Here is a 20,967-nt window from a genome sequence, read left to right on the forward strand (position 1 = left end):
GAACAAATATTTATCGCTTTCCGTACTCCTCGTGTCCAAGTTTTGTTTATTTCTGAGTAACTTGAGAACACCAAGATAGTGAGCTACCTGGCGGTGTGCAACCATAAAACCCCTCCGATGGTCAAGTTAGCACACTTAAACCGCCATAAAACCCCTCCGATGGTCAAGTTAGCACACTTAAAAAGAAGAAGAGAGAGAGAGAGAGAGAGAGAGAGAGAGAGAGAGAGAGAGAAAATGGTAGCTAGCTCTGATAACTAGATGTTCCAGACTTGTTGTATAGAGGTGCCGCATAGTTTAAATAGCTTCTGTGCGCATCACTCTACTTGTCATTTTCTGGACGCGTGGCTGTATGCCCTCTCTATTCCTTACACGTGTACGCGTCAAATACTGCTAAACAATATTTGGCCAAACTGCAAAACAGTATTAATGCACAACTTTAGTGGATTCCTCTTCTTATATTCCGATTAGGCCACGCAGCAAATCCTACCGAGTTACTTCTTGCATGGCGCTACAATCCGCCATTTGGAACCGCATTACTCTCGACCGGCCAAAATCTGAGGTGTCTAGCCGACTTCTTTAGCCGTACCCATTCGTCCCCCCTGACCTTACTCAGCCTTGGACCATTGCTTCACTTAGCTCGGCTAATGATCCACGCCGAACAACTAGCTCAGTCCAACTTTTGAACCTCGAGCTAACTCAGCCGTGTGATCTAGAATCTTGGCCAAACTACCCTCGGCTATGCCAACTCGGTTGCATAATCCAACAGCAAGGCCCAAGTCACAACTAGCTCGGCACGTTTGCTTGGCGCAAACTCCCCTCTTACTGTTGATAATATTCGTGAATCTTACTGTTACAACTTTCAAATGTTAAGGACGTTTGTGAGATATGTAAAATGTTTAAGAATATTTAGTTATAAATAATATAATTTATACAAAATATGGTTTAGTTTGACATTTATCTCATAAACTATCATTATTTTTTTATGTTTCATCCATAAATTATAAAATTCATTTATTGAGTTATTCTTCTTCTTATTTTGTACTTTATATATGGTATAATTAGAGATGATGGTGTACAAATTAGCAATTGTTGAAGCTTGATTTAATAAGCAAAAATGTTATTTTAAAATATAAATAATTGAAACTATACAACGAAACATTATTTTATTTTTATTATTTTGAACAAATTACACCTTAAAATCAATTTGATGGGTATTTTAGTTGTATGATTAAATTTTGAAATTATATGTTTGACTATCAAATTATGTATTAAGGGTTATTGATTTGTACTATTTTCTTCAATTAGATTCCATAAACTAAAATTTGGAGCTTAAAAATTAAATAGATGAAATTGATATTCTAGATATGAAATTAAAAGATTAAAAAAAAAAAAGTTGGGCTAAAAGATAAAAATAAATAAATAAAAAAATGAGAAAAGAAAAGAAGAGGGAAGTTTTTTTTTTATTATTATTTTTTTATTTTTATTATTTTTTTATTTTTGGGACTAAAAGAAGAGAGAAGTTAGAAGCCCAAGTTATCATTGGTGAGGGAACATTAGCTGTTTAAAGCCCAAGCCCGCAGCCTTCTTGTGGAAATCATGAATCAATCTCTCTTCCCATCTCTATCCCCATCTCTCTGCGTGCCGAAGCCGAAGACAAAAAGGCAGATCGTCCAACGAAAGGAAAACCCTACAAACAAACTCCACAGAGACGCACGAAGTCTTAATACTCTGCAAACACAATCGCAACCCTCGTGTAAAATTGAAAAATTGGTTGAACCCGATAGGGTTTTGGATGATTAATCCAACCAATCTCCTCCATTCTGCATCCTCCTCTTCAGTTTTACAATGGGAGCTAGTCGAAAACTACAGGGTGAAATCGATCGTGTTCTGAAGAAAGTTCAAGAGGGCGTCGATGTTTTTGATAGCATCTGGAACAAGGTCTCCTTATGCTTTCGATGTTTCAATTGTTTCTTTCTTTTCTTATTCATTTTCTTAACAACCGCATATCATTAAATTTTGTCTATTAATTACTCTTCTTTTTATTTATTACTTCAGGTTTATGACACAGACAATGCGAATCAGAAGGAGAAGTTCGAGGCCGATTTGAAGAAGGAGATCAAGAAACTCCAGAGGTACAGAGATCAGATCAAAACATGGATTCAGTCCAGTGAGATCAAGGATAAGAAGGTCAGTCCCTGCTTTTTTCTTTTACTTTCTTGGTTAACTACATGTTTTTTTCTGCATATATAAGATTTTTTCTCAACTACTTGGGGAATTTAGAGAGATCACGATAGGAAAAAAAAAAAAATTATTTTTTATAAATGATAAACATATTCTCATCTCATGGATTAATTAATTAATGCACAAAAGGTAAGAGTTATCAATACCAGTCAAATATTTTGAGACTGCACTGCGTATGTAGGGGCTGTCGCTGTCCTCCCAAAAAATTTCATGGCCCTCCAAAACCTGCTTGTCTCGCTGTGCTTTGTGGTTGCTCCATGCTGCACTGGTCCTACTGTTTTCTATTGCTGCTTTATGCACCGGGTGTTGTTGATTGGTTAATAGCATATAGGCCTTATTATATGGGCATGCCACTTTATGCATTTATGTATGTGCAAGTATATGTGAAATATAATGTATTTATTTGGGTCTTTTCATAATGGGACATTCACAGTGAAAGTTCATGGTGCAGTGGCTTTGGCCAGTGTTACCAGAAAATGATAAGATTTACGTTTTGGAATGCATGTTCTGAAATATGGTACACTTTTGTTTTAAAACGGTAAATTTTGCAATCCAAAACGATTCCATAAATTTTAATGAACTAAAGTTTAGATGAGTAGAGTTTTGGATTGACAAAATGTAAAAAAATGGTCATACTTTTCATAGAACTTTGTTGTTGAATGATTAGTATGAAGAAAAATACTCTCTACTAAATCCAATGTCAAATTAAAAAGTCTATCCTTATTGTACCACATTACCGCTGATGTTCCTCTTAGCGGAATGATTTGCATTCTAGCCTCTTCTGGCTACACCCCTAGTTGCCAGGTTGCACACCACTCACAGTGACACATCCAACAATCCAACTAGCTTCTTCCAAATAGATCTTCAACCCTCTCCATTTCATTTTGTGCATAGCAATTTTTTACGGTGAATTCCTTTACAATTCGTTTGAATTGTGTGAGTTGGTGACAACTGATATGAAAGGACGAGAAAGAGAACTCTTTTATCAGGTTTGGTTTATAATTTAGGCAAGAAATTGTAAAAAATAATGAGAAATCATGAGAGACCGAGATAAAGAGAAGTCTCTTATTTTATAAGTTTCACTTCTCACCAAAATGGTGAGAAATAGAATGATTGGTTGTATATTTTTATAATACCGTGATTGTCCATTAAAATACAAAGAAAGATAAAAAAATCCCACCCTTATCTCTATATCACATACTTTGCTTTCTTATTCATTCAAACATGATAGTGAGAAAATACAATATTTCTTTCTTTCCTTTTAATTTTTATCTTCTCACCTAAATGTGAAACCAGAATAATTTATTTTCTTTTCCATCAAATGATCCAAACAGAGTGTTACACTTGCATTGCTTAAATAGATGAGGGTTGGGACCATTCATTGAATATGTGTAAATGGAAAGACATTCATCACGATATTCCACCGCCAATAATATTGGAAAGTTATAAAGCCAAGAATCATAGGGATTAGTCGTTTAATTGGAAAGGGATGTTGTGGTTCGTAATCATATCTAAATCAGATGAAACAACGTACAAATTTCCCCCTCTTTTATGATTGCTGACAAATAGAATTGTATTAAAGAACGTGCCGAGGGGGCACAACCCATAGGCAATCAAATTATGTACAAATATTTTCTTCGGACCACTGGATGCTGCACTAGACTTCATTACGCTATTCATAATCCACTACCATGTGTGAACTCTGATCAATCAAGAGGAAGGTAATAAAGATGATGAATGAAGTAATAAATTAACCACAAAAAAAAAAAAAAAAAAAAAAGTAGAAAAAAAGATTCCATTATTTCAGTTGATTATAGTTCTATATTTATCACTGAGTTTGTGTGTAGCAAAAACTAATGAACTCTGTAGCGTGGAGAAGACTCATGCTTCTGGCATATGCAATTTTATTTCTTTCTTGTTCTCGATCCTAATCACTGATTTGATGGATGGTATCTTTCTGATTTTAGTACTGACTTAGAATATTTTGTGTGCCTGCATATGGTCTTTTTATTTGCTTTTTAGCACAATAATATTTTATTGCTCACGTAGTTCATTTAGTTTCCAGTGTTGATTTTATCAGGTTCTTCTAGAGTTATTTATGACCTGATTGATGTTGTATAAATGTTAATATTGTTTTTTTAATGTGTACTTCTTGATTCCGAAGTTGACAATAAATCTTCTTTGATATATGTTGACATAGGTTAGTGCCTCTTATGAGCAGGCTCTGATGGATTCTCGAAAGCTCATTGAGCGTGAAATGGAAAGGTTTAAGATATGTGAAAAGGAAACTAAGACAAAAGCTTTCTCCAAGGAAGGCCTGGGCCAACAACCTAAGACAGTAAGTTTTGAACATTTATCTTTCCAATTTGATACTGAGGCAAGTATGCTGAGTGCTGATGGCAATTGTAAACTATTAAAAAAAGGTATTAAATACATAATCAATGCATGAATTTGATGTTTTGCACTCATCACCTTCTTTGTAGCAATGCTAATTTATGGAAAGATTTCTCACAGTTGAATGCTAGTGTTTCTTTCTCCTTACTTTTCCTTATTTTATTTAATATCAAAGGAGTAGGATACTTATACAGATTTCTACTGCAATTTTTTAATTTTTTTTTTGCCTTAAATCTTGTCTGCTTGTTTACTGCTGTAATTTTATTCCTATGGACTATATGTTTAAAACTCTGATATATAGCTTTGACACCTATTTTGATATTTCTTATATTTAATTAAATTTCCTTTTTCTTTCATCTTGTAATAGGATCCAAAGGAGAAGGCTAAATCAGAGACAAGAGATTGGTTGAACAATGTGGTATTGAACCAACTCTATTGTTCAAATCACACACACCCCTTCATGCACACCCACACAACCCAAACCCACACCCACACCCACACCCACACCCACACCCACACCCACACCCCCTAAAATTGCTGTGGTTAGTGCATTGTTTTTTTAATCACTTCAAGTTCCTCTGACAGATTGGCAATAGAAATCATCTATCATGCTTCTCTTTCATTTTACTTGTTTCTAGAATAAGTGGTGGTTATTCATGCTACATGCAGCGTTTTATATGTTTAGATTACATGATCACTGCCAACAAATGTGTAACTTATTGTATATCCCTGAGTAGGTGGGAGAGTTGGAATCTCAAATTGATAGCTTTGAAGCTGAGATTGAAGGTCTCTCTGTTAAGAAAGGGAAAACAAGGCCTCCCAGATTGGTAGGACAAAAGAAACACAATATGATCATGCAAATGGTTATACATTGCCTTTTGTTTTAACTGATGATTTGATCTTTGCTTTACAGACACATTTAGAGGCATCCATTACCCGACACAAGGCTCATATAATGAAGTTAGAATTGATTTTAAGGCTATTGGATAATGATGAACTAAGTCCCGAGCAGGTCAATGATGTTAAAGATTTCTTGGATGACTATGTGGAGCGTAATCAGGTTTACCTCATTCAATTTGATTTATTTTTTACTGTCATAGTTTTTCCTCCATCTTATTATTTACCTGCCATTTTATTTATCGTCTTATTTACTTTGTTAATTTAATTTATAGGAGTTCTTTGATGAATTTAGTGATGTTGATGAACTTTACAACACTTTGCCATTAGACAAGGTGGAGTCTCTTGAAGATCTTGTAGCAATTGTGCCTCCTGGTCTTGCTAAGGTGAATTTTTTCTGCCATATGACATAATAGTTTTCTGCATATCATTTCTATTTGGAAATGCAAACCCTCTTTTGGGTTCACGCCCCCCCCCCCCCCACCAACAAAAAAGAAAGAAAAAAAAAAAAAGAGAATTAAAAACCAATTTTACAATTCCAGTGTTTGTATGAAAGATTGGACAGCTGTTGATTGTGAAAGGATCTTTTATACGTTTCAATGTAATAGGTTGGTTTTGCCATAGTTATATGTTTGTTAAATGCATATGTTGTTTAGCTTGTAACTTGCTGAAGAAAAGGCTGTTTAATTTTTTGTCTTATACGTAAAATAAATTTCAACCCTATATTCGTTCTTCTGATTGCTTGGAGAAACTTTGACATGGTAAATCAGAGCCATGACTGAGCATGTAATTCTTGAAACATAAGAAAACTCAATATAGTAATGTGCTAGTTACTAACCATGATACGTTGCTTAACCTGCTGCTTTCCCACTCAACTTTGCTGTGACCAGAACATTCCAGTGGCTGTCTGGCATTTCTTGTAAATTAAATTAAATCTATGTAGGTTACTGCTTGAAAAAGAATCAAAACTATTAGACATGATATGTTGTGTTAGTGCACCTGGATTCTGAAGTAGTCCAAAGTTTAAAACATGCAATGTGAATAAACAAGCAGAAAACTTTATAGAATCGGCCCCAAACTTTCAAAAGCTAACTAGTTCAGTATCCCAAATAGATAACAAGAACTCAGTAAGCAATAAACAACCATATAATAAGCAAATATGTTATGGGAGTAAACCACTTGTAGAACTTAATTTGCCACTGTTAAGTAACAAACAAAATGTCTATTACATGAAACTAAAGCCGATATTCAAACCTATTGTGTCACCAAGCAATAAGGGGAAAAAGGTCTTGAAGAGAACCAGCAGTAGCAGCACGCACAAGAAAGAACAACCAGCAGGGGTATAGGAAATAATGAATAGCAGAGAAACAATGAAGAAATGGAGAAAGCAAGGAAGACATTCTCAGCTGAGAAGAAAAAGAGACAGCAACAGAGGAAGAATGAGAAGGCTTTATTGAGGCTAATACAAAACGCACCAAGGTTTTGATTTTTTGGCAACGCTCTCAAAGGCTTACGCATCACAGTCTGAGCCTTATACGCCTTTTGCATGCACAAAGGCTTTGATTTGTGGCGACAATCCCAAAGGCTTACGCATCACAGTCTGAAGCGTGAGCCTTATACGTCTTTTGCACATAAACATACGAGTACGTATATGGAAAGTGAGTTTTATGGTTTTTGTTAAACATAGTCTAATACATGGTTTAACATTTAACTTTAAAAAATAAAAAAATAAAAAAAGATCCCCTTTTGTAACTATATTCTTTGTGGGAAAAAAAGTGAATGACCAACTAAGAATACATACAAAGCTAAGGCTTAAGTAGGAAGCTCAATAATTGAAACTAAGAATGTCGTTTTCACCTTCGATGAGGGCAGGCTTTCTTCTTTGCACTGAAATGTTTGACGTCTCGAGAAGAAATGTATTTATACCTTTATTTTTAATTAGTAATATTTTTTTTTGATTTTAAAATATTTTATTTATTTACTAAATATGAAAATTCAAAATGCTTACGCCTCAACCTCTTGAGGCTTACGTCTCACCTTGTGAGGGGTGAAACACATCGTGTTTTGCATTTACATTTAAAAACTGTGTGACTGCAATTGAAACACGAATGGAAGTTGGATTTCCTTCAGTACTTATTGTAGCTGACTACTCACATTGACAAGGTTAAGTTTTTTATGAACGTTCTTCGTGTATTATTTCTGGATTGTCCATGTGAACTTTGGGTTCATATGGAATATCTGTTCACTATTTTAAGTTTCTGTTCTCGTATTCTTGTCAATAAAAACATGCGATATGCCATGCAAGATGAGTAGAAACTTCTCATGGTTTATGCTTTTTGGCAGGGTGTTGGTACCACCAGTGCAGTTTTAAGCGTAAAAACTTCTTTGACAGCACCACCAGCTCAACCACCTGTATGTGTTTCTGTATCCTTTAGGAAAGAAGAATTCAACTTGGATTTACAATATTTAGTTGAAAAGAACTGTTTATGAGATCTTTCCAATTTGGACATAGATGTATCCTTCCAGTTTGGATCAAAGTTTTATTTGATGAATAATACGCAAATGCTTCTGTCGCAACCCCAATTGAACCCCACAACAAATAACATTTTCTTACATTAAATGTTTGAGAAATGTTTCGTACTCATGCCACATTGGGGCTGTTTGGTGCAGCTTATATGAGCTTCGTATAGCTTTTATTCTTGTATTTATTTTAGAAATCCGTGCCAAACTGTTTGGTGCAGCCTTTATTTATCACTTATTAGGTAGAAATAGCTTAAATAAATTAAAATAAAAGGTGATTATCTTGAAGTTGGCAAATGGATGCTTTTGGCTTCTGCTTTTTAATTATTAACTTTTAGGTTTAGCTTACAAAAAGCTACACCAAAGAGGCCCATTGACGAGTATCATCTTCTTTGACAACTTAAGTAGAAGAGCTAGTTACTTTGTTAGATGGAGTTTTGTAGCCGAGGAATGAAGCTGTTAAGGAGTTAAACTAGATTGGTCCAATGATGCAACAAATTAAGCCTGAGACTTATTTCTAGAAGACTCATCTGCATGGGCTGGTAACAGAAGTATAAGAATCAATCACGTGTTTGTGCTTGTCATGTGTTGGGTAGTATTTGAGAAGTTTCATCCAAGTCTTGTATATGAATTACTTCTTTTGAAACAGTGGACATGGAAATAGGTGTTGGACATATCCTTGGGAGTGTTGTTAGTTTTGGGGTTCTTGAACATCGAATTGTGTTGTTAGATCATATGTTGTCCCAAAAACTAAAGCTGATAGGAAATTCGGCCAACAGTGTATTATATCAAACTATTTAATACTCTCCTTCACATCCAACCGTCTCACACATGGATTGACTGAAATGAACATGATGCACAAGTACATGAATTGTTTCTTCTCTTAAAACAGTAGGCATGGCAAACAGGTGTTTGACATATATCCTTGGGAGTGTTGTTAGTGTTGAGATTCTTGAACATGGAATTGTGTTGTTAGATCATATGTTGTCTCAAAAACTTAAGGTGACAGAAAATCGGCCCAACAATGTATGCCAAACTTATCGTATACTCTCCTTCACAAGCAACCTTGACTCATGCATGGAGGGACAGATTGAAATGAGCATGATGCACAAATACACACAAAATATAGTGTACAATAAGTGCGTTTGGTTCCACTTTTCAAGCTTTTCGCTTATTTGTTTCTTAGGTTATAAAACTCAAAATAAACTAAAAAAAGCTCTTTTTGAAAGCTGGGTTTAAATTCTTCTTTTAAGCTAAAATCAAATTTTTAAAGGGGAAACAATACCATTTTAGTCACCAATTGCTTGAAAGGTTAATCTGATAGAATATGGGACCAACAAAATACATATCAAGCTCTCTAACACTGTTAAATCAGATTTCTTCAAGTGTCCTTGGTGGTTGGTTAGTTTGTCCTTGGACAGCCTACGAAAGGTTTCTTCTTGTACCTGCATTTGTGCTTTGATCTTTTACTGCTTGATTTCTAAATAAAACTGCTATTTTTACTATATTAAGTGTGCGTGAAGTACTATATCTAATTTCTGCCCGTGTGCTTGTGTCAAACTTTTTCTTTAAAAATCTGTGTCTCATTTTCCTGTATATAAAGTGTTCAAAAAAGTAAGCAATGGCGTAATGTAGTGCTGGTTGATGCCTTCCAGGCCACAGTGACATCTTCTGTTCAACAGGGTACTTCCATCCAGGAGCAAGTTGAGGAGACCGCTTCCCAGGACAGTATTTCTGATCAGGTTGCAAGGACTCCGACTAAAAATAGTCCAATTGGTTCTTCTTCTCCAACAACACCAGTGGGGAGCCATGCAACTCCTGGTATGGTAAATGCTTCAACTCATAATTTGTCTATTGCATCAGCTGCTCCAGTGATCCTTCCAGGTCCGAGTTCTGTTCGAGGTGTCTTAGAAAATGCTGGTGCTGCTGCATCTTCATCTTCTTTAAATCTGTCTATTTCTGCTAAGGAAGAAGAGTCTGCAAGCTTCCCTGGTCGAAAATCATCTCCGGCTCTTGCTGAAACAGGACTTAGGGGCATTGCTAGAGGTGGCCTAACCACTCTTCCACCTACTAGTGTAACTCATAGTTCTGGCAGTGCAATTCCTAGCAATGGAGCACTTGGTGCTGTTCCTTCAGCTTCTGAAATGACAAAGAGAAATATATTGGGAACTGATGAGAGACTTGGTAGTAGTGGCATGGTGCAGCCTTTGGTTTCCCCTTTAAGTAATAGAATGATCATGCCCCAGGCTGCAAAGGCTAACGATGGGGCCGGCTCAGCTGATGGTGGCAACATTGGTGAGGCTGCAGTTATGGCTGGCAGGGTCTTCTCACCCTCTGTAGTTTCTGGTATACAGTGGAGGCCTGGAAGTTCCTTTCAGAACCAGAGTGAAGTGGTATGTAACTTTGTTTTCTCAATTCCGATGCCTTAGTTCTTCTTTGTGGTCACTGGATTGTGATATTTCTAAGTGACATGTGACAAATTTATGAGTGGAAAAGCCAGTAATTAAACCTTAGATGTGTATTTGTATAGTCTTTGCTGCATGTGTTAATTTTGAGCTGCTCAATTATTGTTTCTTACTTCACGCTACTGAATATCGATTTGTTGTTTCAACTGGTTCATTAAAAGGGCTTTTGGATCCATTTTTTCTGAGAATGGCACTTCTAATAGAGTTAAGTAAGACTGCTACTGTATGATTGTCAATATACTGAGAAAAAAGTATATGTTGTTAAAGAACTGATAAGGGAGGTCCTAAGGAGAAGAGATTTGAGTAGAATATTTACAATTTTAGAACTAGTTCTTTATTTAAAAAATAAAAAAAAACACTATTTATGGTTCATTCCTTTTACAATAAAAGGAGCCCAAGAGATGTCGATTACCTTGTCTTTGTCCTTGCTCAACTTGAAACGAGCACCTATTTAACGTGTATTAAAACTAATAATGTGCTTCACTGTTAAACTTCTATGCTTCACAAATTTAATACTTGAGTTATCCCTGCACTTTCGGACTAATCCATTTCATACTTTCATATTTTCCACCACTCCATATAATTTTTTCCCCCAGTTTAAAAGGCATTTTACTTTTCCTTTTTTTTTTTTTTTGTGTTTGTGTGTGTGTGTGTGTTAGGGAGACCTTTCCTTTCTCTTTAAACAATTTTGTTGACTTTTTAGGAGAGTTGTACATCCGTAGATATATAGGAGGGATAAGTTCTTGTCTTGTTTTGTTTTTTCTTTGTATATGTTGGTTGTGCATGTATATAGGGTGTTTTGTGGCATTTCTTAATAAATTTTTACTTCTCAAATAAAATAAAAAAAAGAAAAAGTCTCTGGGTGGAGCTTTAATTTATTTTATGTTAATCAATCACATATAAACGTGATTTCTTGAGGTGTCTAGAGCTTTTAATGCATTATATTAAATGATTTTACTTCACTAATAGATTTTAAATTTTCTTTTTGTTATATTATTAGATTGGTGTCTTTCAGTTTCAGTGGAACTTTTTTATATGCACTTTCAGGGACAGTTCCGTGGAAGAACTGAAATTGCACCTGATCAGAGAGAGAAGTTTTTGCAGCGATTCCAGCAGGTGCAGCAACAAGGTCAGAGTAACCTTCTTGGCATGCCTCCTCTTGGTGGGGGAAATCATAAGCAATTCTCTGCACAACAACAGAACTCTCTCTTGCAGCAGGTAAGAGCTACTCACTGGTCAAGTTTTGAGTCTTTGATATTCCTCCTTTTCTTGAACTTTTTTATCTGTGGAATTTTTTTTCTCTTACCTTTTTTATTTTTTTATTTTATGCAATTCTAATTGGATTGGTATCTTCTGCTTTGGGGATAGTGTCGGTCGATTTCCTTAGGAACTTCTCATTTTTATTTAATCTTTTTATTGTGAATGAGTTTTTGAACTGAAGTTTAATGATTAAATTGAAGACCAGTGGGCAGGGGAAGGGGATAGGTATGATTCAGCTTGATTTGCTATGTTTCTGTGGCTGAAAAGAGCACTTTTTTATTTGGAGATGGGGACTGTAAATATGAAACCGGGAATACTATTTTGAGTTCTTATGAAGAGAAGGAGAACAAGAAGAATAAGAGATAGAAGAAATGCTTAAGCAAAATCTCACAAACATAATATCAAGTTTTCCAAAATGGATATTTATAGGCTGCTATGTTCTCCTATTTCTATAAGGACTTCAACTCACAAAACAGCAACTAATGAACCTTTACTAATTAGAATATCCTAGATCTACTAAAAGCCATATACCCAGAAACACTGCTTGAGCATATATGATTCATGGTATACGCTGCAACTCATGTATAGTAAAATGAACAGTTACCAAAATACCTTTAAAAAGTTGTACCACAAGGCCTAGTCGGTACTAGGTAGGTAGTCTTACTTTTGTCGAAGGGTTTGGCAATCAGCCTTTCCAATTATTTTGTGGAGAAGCTGATTACAGTCACTTAAACCCGCAATCCCAAGGCCAGGATCGGATAGGACTTTCCATCATGACTAGTCATGCCCCTACCAAAATTCCTTTGTCTTAAAAAAAAATTAAAAAATCCTAGCAGCATACTAACTTATATTAAATGTAAATAAAGACCCAAAAATACTGCCATGGACACCTTTGTTTTGGACCAAAAAGTCTTCTTTTAACTACTTGGGGTTAGCCTAGTGGTCCTGAACCCATGCACCTGATTAAGGGTCAACGGTTCTAGTCTTGCTACGGGAGAAACTCTTCCCTCCCCTCCCCCTCCCCCTCCCCCTCCCCCTCCCCTAGGCTATGGCCTCCAATTTACCAAAAAGAAAAGCATCATGCCGTGTGTAGAGGCCAATGACTTTGTTTGTTTTAGTCTTCCAATGTGGATATGCCTTGTCCAGCCAAGCTATTGCTGCCCCTTCAAAGTTTAAATTTGGTTATGGTCTATAAAGCTTCTGTGGAAGCATATCCCAATTTTGGTGACAATATATGTTTTATGCTGCAGGACCCTTCATAACCCCCTCTTCCCTCTTTATCATTTCTCGCCTCTTCTTTTGTCTCATTGTTTGTTTTTTTGATTGGGAAGGTTACACTCAAACTTGAGTCGCTTTATTGGGGAAATGTTGCCAAAGCCACTGGGTGTCTCCTAGGGGATGTCTCATTGTTTTATTACGTGAAAGAAATTTATTGATATGTGAATATCTACCAAATCTGCTTAAAGTGATATACTTGTCATTGTATTTTTCTAGTGATCTATTTCCTTTTCCTATATACTTCCGTGGTAGTCCTCTTCAATGTGCATATTATGTTTGATAGTGTTTATTTAGCAGCAATGTTTTAGCACCCTGTATTCTTTCATGGTTTGCTTCACCACTATAAATTTTCTTTGCATGAACCTAAATCCTATCTTCAGTTCAATTCTCAAGGCTCGCCTGTCTTGCCTCAAGTTGGGTTGGGACTTGGAGTCCAAGCACCTGGTCTTAACACTGTTGCATCTTCCTCACAGCAGCAGCCAAATTCGATCCACCAACAGTCTGCTCAGCAGGCATTGATATCAACAGGACCAAATGATGCTGGTATGGTTAAATAGTATGTTTATATTGCTCTCTGTGTCTGTGCATGTGTGCTTGCGTGCATAACTGAAAATGACAACCTAATTCTTAATTTAAGTGTGTCCAAAGTATGTAATACCATAAAGAAGGGATTTCTTTAGAAATACAGTGAAAATCAATACGGTAATATAGAGCATATTGGAATAAGCACATTATGAAGCATCGTAATAGATGTGTAATTATACATGATGCAGAAGTCGGTCATGCAAAACTTGAGGAGACGCAGCAACAGCAGAATCTATCTGATGATTCAACCGCTGAACCTGTTCCAAGTTCTGGGCTTGGCATGAATCTCATCAATGATGGTGATTTGAAAGCTTCTTTTCCAGTAGATACACCTGTATGTTAACCATCTTTCCTCATTCAGTGTGTTCTGATAATTATCAGCACTGACAACTTGTGTTTGATGTTGTACTGTCTTGCTGTATATTGCGTTTTTCATTTTTCCTTCATTGTGCTGTACATCAAATGTATGTTTGTTTTAGTTGCTGAAGGGTGAAAATTAGTGTAATCTGATTTAATCTAGTGATTAGGATAGTCCATAGATTTAGGGTTGTGTGTGGGTAGGCTTGGAGAAGGGCTACTTGAGAAGAAGTATATTGCAATTTTTAATACTCCCACCCACATGCTAGAGTAAAGCAACCTTCCTTTATTTTGGACTGTACCTATTATGCCTTTTGTTGCTAGAACATTTCTAAGAGCTTGATGTTATTGGTGGGTCACTTTGTAGAACTATTTAATTTGCATCTACAACTTACTCCACTGATGAGAAATGGGGTTGAATATTTATTTTCTTCTTTTCTTTGTATTATATGGAATTGCTAATTGAACAGTGTTGTATGGTATGCAATCGGTCATTTGTTGAGAAGAGAAGATTTGGTTATTTTGTTGACCTTGTTTTAGTTGTGTGAAACCTTGTATGATACAGGCAGGAGCATCTGGCTCTTTGACAGAGTCTGCCCAAGTGCCAAGGGATATTGATCTTTCTCCTGGTCAGCCTTTGCAATCCAATCAAACCTCTGGAAGCCTTGGTGTTATTGGTCGAAGAAGTGTTTCAGACCTTGGCACAATTGGTGATAACCTTGGTGGATCATCTACAAATTCAGGGGGAATGCATGACCAATTATACAATTTTCAGATGCTTGAGGCTGCTTATTACAAACTTCCTCAACCCAAAGACTCTGAACGTGCAAAGAGCTACAATCCGGTATGGAAGTCTTTTGATCTATATCATGTTGGACCAGAAGATTTGGGAAAAAATATTTTAATTTTGTTTTGTCTTCATACAGAGACACCCTGCAGCGACTCCTCCTAGCTATCCTCAATCACAGGCACCCATTGTCAATAATCCTGCATTTTGGGAACGATTAGGAGCTGAATCTTATGGCACCGATACCCTATTCTTTGCGTTTTACTATCAACAGGCAGTTTGAACTTTCTATTGACTTTCTTCTTCTTCTTGCAATATAATTTAGTGGCACAGTTTTCTTGATCTTGTTCTCAAGTTAACCCTATCTGCAGAATACTTATCAGCAATATTTGGCTGCAAAGGAGTTGAAGAAGCAATCGTGGAGATACCATCGGAAATACAACACATGGTTTCAACGGCATGAAGAGCCTAAGGTGACCACTGATGAGTATGAACAGGGCACATATGTTTACTTCGATTTCCATATCACCAATGACGAGATGCAACATGGATGGTATGCTTACTCAACTCTGGTACTTTATTCAAAGTTTTTGTAATGATCATAACTAGACTGTATATCTGGAGAAAGAAACTCGGGCTTATTGGTTACATTATGAGACCATTTTCCATGACCTAGATTGCCTTGCCCGATTCTTTCATCTAACAAATGATGTCAAAGTTGTATGTTACCTGATATGTATTGTATGATTCATAACATCTTGTATGGATTTAGATGCATATTATCAGAGTGTAGAGGGAAAGAGAGTTCGTGAACCCAAACTTTGGTCATGGATGAAATCTGAGATTTTTGAGAAAGACAAACTTTAGAAAGAGGTTGATGATGACATGTTTCGAAATCTGAGGGTTTAGAGAGTGGGAGGGGGTTGTTCATCCATGTGTTATGTTGTGGTGTTGGCCATGACTAATGGTGAAGTGGAGCTTATTGTTTGGTTCCAGAGATTATAAAAATGGTAGTTAGGATTAGGAATGTTTGACGACAGAGGTAAGTAAATTTGTAGAAGGGTAAAAGTGTAAAAGTACATTTTCTATCAACAGTCATTACTAAACAACTCTGAGAAGGGAGAGCAGTGTAATTTTAGGAACCACAAGGGAGGTCTCGATAATTGTCAAAAACTTCAGGAGAGGTCCATGTAATTTATCCTAATTTATTTAATATTATCTATTTCGTGTATTGTCTTCTTTGGTTATTGACTAATGCATGTGTTTTGCTGTTTTAATTTTTATCATGTCATTTTAAAAGCTTGTGATTGGTTAAATGATACTGAAGATTTTGTCCGGGAAATATATTTATGTTCTATATAAGGATTTTTATTTTCTATTTTCAATCTTTATTTGTTAATGTATTATATGATGCATCATACTACATACAATACTTGCAAGTGGTACAAGGATGCGCGATATGTATCACTACTACATTGATTTTGACATCTCATTTGTGTGTTGTCTCTTTATAAACATGATTTTGCTCTCTCTCTCTCTCTCTCTCTATGACGAATCATCTTTTGCAAAAAATTTGACAGGCATTCATTATTGTAGTCCTCTTTGTAGAAGCACTTCTTTACTAAATATGTCTTACTCTTATTATGTGGACAATGTCTTCTTAAACTTTCTTATTGATTCTAGATCAATTCACGTTGAGGTGTCTTTTGACCTCTTACCTCTTTCTGTTCTGTCAAGTTTTACAAGGTTACATGCTTGTATTCAAAATAATGTCTTGGGTCTGTTTAAGAAGACATTGTAGATGAAAGCATCTCTCCTTACTCTGTAGTTTTAGATTGAATTGAGCCCTCCAGTTTCATCAAAACAAAATACACCCAGGAAATTTTTTAGAATATGCCATGTGTGATAATTGATTTGATATTTATATCTGCAAAGTGAAAACAATGATGCCCTTTGCTACGATGTATTTGCCCTCCCCCCCCCCCCCCCCCCCCCTTTCTTGGTAATCCACATTTTTCCCGAGTAATCTTTGCTACTGTTGATGAATCTGGTTCCTCATTTATGAACCATATTACTTGTGATTCATCTACATGCTGTTGCTTATTCTGTTGCCCTATTTCCTTTTCTGTTGTATCACCTATCTTTCCATTGATCTATGATATCGAGTTTAATATTTCACAAGAGCTTGGGATGAATTTTTTTGTTTTCTTTATAAATCATATTGCTCTATTTATTCTACGGAGTGTCCCCCTGGATCATTTTGATTTATTTTGGACAGCTTATTTGATATTTCAAGAATTAAGTTGATATGCCAAGTGTCCACCCCTGCAACAGCAATTTATCCATGTGATGTATTTTTTCAATTGCTACCTCTATTACGATTCAACCTTATCTTTGTTTTGTCTCACTTATTATAATTTTAACCCCAGAAGTAACGACAATATTAGGACCATGATCTCCCATCTGCTGTGTGAGTTGGATTTGACCTTTGTTTACTAGAGTGATAATTAAATCTACTAGATAGTTATGGTATTTGGTTGTGGTTGAATGGATCAGTTGAGTGGGCAGTTGCATGGTGATGGGCCCTGATTTGCTTTGGGATTAGAGGGAACAGTTTCAAGATGGCATATCTGAGTCTTGCCAATAAAGCCATTATTTTCAAGGGAAAAAATGAAAAATATCTCAACCAGTCTTTATACCTGCATATTACAACCAGTCATTATTCTTCACATAATAGAGAGGGTAAAGGGATTTTATAATATCTGAAAGTGCAAGACTATTTGGGTGTGTTTGTTTGAACGGACTGGATAAGGGAGATTGGAATCCACCGGACTATAAGTTCTGGGATTCATTGTCCCCGGACTATTTGGTTTAACTGGATTTGTATCTCATGCTTGTTTAGTCATGAGATTAGATGTCTGGAAAGGACTATTTGGTTTTATAGTATATGAATCTTATGTTTGTTTGGGATATTATGAAGAAAGATAAATGCTCAAACGACTATTTTACCCTTTGCAATTATTTACTAAGTAATAGTAATATTAAACATATCTTTAATATTTTAATTATTTTCAGCTAGATTAAATAAAAATTTATTTTATTTTATTTTTTACACAATTAAATAAATTTATTTTTTAAAAATTAAATAAATTAAATATATAAAAATATCAATAAAAATATATGTTATTTTTTAATTAAAATTTTAAATAAATTTATTTAAAATAATAATAATAATAAAATTAAATAAAACATCTATTAAAATTTAAATAATGAAATTAAATTAAAATATAAACAGAATTTTGAAATAAAACATCAATAAAATGTCTATAAAAAATTAAATAAATAAAACATCAATAAAAAATAAATAAAATTATTTTTTTTTTAAATTGAGACATTTAAATTTTATTGAATTTTAGACTATTAGTCCGGTGTAAAAATTTTGAACCAAACAACGGACTATTAGTCCGGATAGACTATTAGTCCAATCCCATGGCTCAATCCCTCAAAACAAAAACCTACTTTATGGATTGATTCAGTTAGTTGAGCCTTAAATATTGCTCAAAAAATGAATATTTGAGGCTCAAGGGGTGTTGCATTTTTTTGTTAGCTTAGAGTCTTGAGTTTTATTGGAAGACTCGTAATTGTCATCATTGTTGTTACAGAATCAGATCTGTCTGCTGTTTTTGTTTATGTTCATTTTTACATTTGCTTATGATCTTCATATGCTTCCAACTTGAAATTGCTCAGATATGACTTCTAACAATGTTTGAGCTGTTTTTTCTGCTACTAAAAAAAAGTTCAGCAGCTAGATATAAGATACAGAATTTTGGGTTTATCTTGACATGGAAATAAGGTGTAGTTTCTGAAAGGAAAAGCATCTTGTATGTGTGGTTGTAATGACTTCTGGCCATTCTATTACTGATCCTCAGGTGCCAAAGAATCAAGACTGAATTCACTTTCGAATACAACTTTCTTGAAGATGAACTTGTCGTATAGAACCCTGCAGCAGATTGATAATCATCTTTAACTTCCCGGTTTGTGCCAATGCTTACAAGACTTGAAATTTCATACAATCATGTGAGTTGTTAATTTTCAATTTAAAAGCCTGGTTATATTTTGGGGCCCTTTTTTTTTTTTTTTTTTTTGCTTCCCTTTGGAGGATTAAGTGTAACATTGGATTAGCTAAATCTCTATTGTCCTTTATCATCAGACTTCCTGTAAAATCCATCCCCCCCCCCCCCCCCCCTTTCTTTTTTTTTTCTTTTTAATACCCGTGCAAAATCTTGCTAGCAAATCACCTTTGAAGTTCTCTCTTTCGAACCCTACTTGTTTTCCTAAGGGCATGTTTGATCTTGGATTTGTGGAGTGAAAAGAAAAGAAAGAGAAAGTGAGAAGGTAAGTGTAAGCTAAATGTTTGTCTTTTCCATTTGCTTACCTATTCCCTCCACATATCCTTACACAAATTTAAGATCCAAGTTGTTGAACTTTGCTTGCTGCCAAATATCGGTATAGGAATCTCAGAACCAATGATCATTATCCATTTGTGGTCAACTTTTGGCAGAAGGAAATGTGTTGACGTTGAGCTTTGGTGACATAGACAGACCTCTTGGTGTGTCGGATATCATTAGATTACTTGGAGTGATTTTCAAAATAGACTCAGATGAATTGGAGATTCAGATTACTTAGGAATTGAAGGAGGAAAAAATCTGCATGATTAGCCTGCTAGTAGTATCCTGCGCTTGAGGGGTTGACCTTGAAGAATTTGTTTTTTGTTTTAGGTTCTCATATTGTTGAAAGAGTTTTGGTTCTTCATGTTCTCTGATAGTATTCAAGCCATGCCTGAGACCGGATCAGAGTCTCATGCAGTGGCAACACTTACATATTATGAACTGCAGAAGGAGACGGCTAATATTCTCTAGGGGAGGAAGCAACTCCAAGATGTGACTTGACAATGGATGATGAATCAATATTATATTTGTTTTGTTCATCAACATTTATAAATTAGAAAATATGGCATTTAGGTTTGTGTTTTATGTTTGAAGGTTATTATATTGCTTGGGATGGATTGTAAAATTGGTTGCCCCTGGGACTGAAATTTATTGAATTCTTGATCTTTTATGGTTGCCCTGTTTTTGTGTGTGTGTTTGTGTCGTTTTTGTACGCGGCATACTTGTTTTTTTGTGGTTCGTTTTACCGTATTCAATTATTTTGTGGGTCATATATATGGTAGAAAAATGTTATAGACTCTAAATTTTCTACCAAATAAATGATCAAATGTCTTACATGTGGACTCCACACCCATATGAGATATTTAGTTATTTGTTTGGTAAAAAATTTAATATCCCTAATATTACTCTATATGATAACATAATTTGTAAGTGATTAAAGGTGAATTGGGCAAAAACCAGTTGGGCCTTTTTTAATATGTTTTTAAGGCTTTTTTTATAAATTTCTTTTTTAAATCAATGTTATTTTTTTACTCTTATATTGTTTTTGGTGGTGGGATTTGGAAAGAGAAATAAAAAAAATAAGTGAAATGTGAATAAAAAATATATATTTTAAATAGTTTTATGTACTTTTTTTCTTTTCTTTTTAATTTTTTTTTTTTAAAAAAAAATTCTTAACCAAATACAGCATTAAAAGACTGGCATGAAATAGATATTTACTTTGATAAAGAAACATTTTAGACTTAATTTAGGGGTTGTTTGGGGTGTCCTAAATAAGTGTATTTTTTGTCTTTTTGAACTAAAAAATTGAAGAAGAAAATATAGATGTTTGAGTTAATTTTTTTACTTTTTATGAAAAAATGTGTAATAAAAAATTGTAAAAATTAGTTTGTAAGAAAAAATTATAATTGAGAATTGTGTAGCTGTAATTGTTGGCTTTTGGTGAGTAGTATTAATTTTTTAATTTTTTAAATAATTTTTTAACTATTTAATTTATTCTGGACTTGCTTGGTCTTATTACGACTTTCAACGTCTTCCGTGTGGATTTCTTCGACAAAGACCTTTCATAATGAAAATAGAAGTTTTGGCTATAGCTTTCCAGCTCCTGTCTTTTGACATTTCAATGTCTTAAATTTTGACCAAATTACCCTCACTCTTGTTGCTTAGAGGTTTTTATTTTGAAATTGTTTTGAAACTTCAAAAAATTTTGATTTAGATTTTCAGTTCTTATGAAATT

General features: G+C 34.9%; 1 protein-coding gene across 19 annotated transcripts; it reads left to right on the forward strand.

Annotated features, from left to right (window-relative positions):
- The first annotated feature begins 1,518 nt into the window (after nucleotides 1–1,518).
- LOC114318369 (transcription regulator NOT2/NOT3/NOT5 family protein) lies at nucleotides 1,519–19,907 on the forward strand. Of its 19 annotated transcripts, none has more exons than XR_014341535.1 (17): nucleotides 1,523–1,938; nucleotides 2,056–2,187; nucleotides 4,463–4,579; nucleotides 5,003–5,053; nucleotides 5,373–5,462; nucleotides 5,549–5,695; nucleotides 5,808–5,918; nucleotides 7,876–7,944; nucleotides 9,735–10,445; nucleotides 11,565–11,735; nucleotides 13,436–13,598; nucleotides 13,829–13,974; nucleotides 14,563–14,841; nucleotides 14,924–15,058; nucleotides 15,156–15,337; nucleotides 18,714–18,861; nucleotides 19,346–19,907. XR_014341535.1 is itself a non-coding variant. In XM_082890738.1 (16 exons), the coding sequence occupies exons 1-16, from the start codon at nucleotides 1,846–1,848 to the stop codon at nucleotides 18,778–18,780; spliced, it is 2,664 nt and encodes an 887-aa protein (XP_082746864.1). In that variant the 5' UTR covers nucleotides 1,523–1,845; the 3' UTR covers nucleotides 18,781–19,907. The 19 variants fall into 19 exon arrangements, 8 of the variants coding, with proteins under 8 accessions (XP_028121040.1, XP_082746864.1, XP_028121036.1 ...); XR_003649000.2 differs by having other exon boundaries at nucleotides 1,536–1,938; nucleotides 4,442–4,579; nucleotides 9,708–10,445; XR_014341532.1 differs by having other exon boundaries at nucleotides 1,536–1,938; nucleotides 4,442–4,579; nucleotides 9,708–10,445; nucleotides 19,680–19,907.
- The last annotated feature ends 1,060 nt before the right edge of the window (nucleotides 19,908–20,967 follow it).

This window comes from Camellia sinensis, chromosome 10, assembly GCF_055761805.1.
Source record: "Camellia sinensis isolate YWXY chromosome 10, ASM5576180v1, whole genome shotgun sequence".
NCBI classification, from domain to species: Eukaryota; Viridiplantae; Streptophyta; class Magnoliopsida; order Ericales; family Theaceae; genus Camellia; species Camellia sinensis.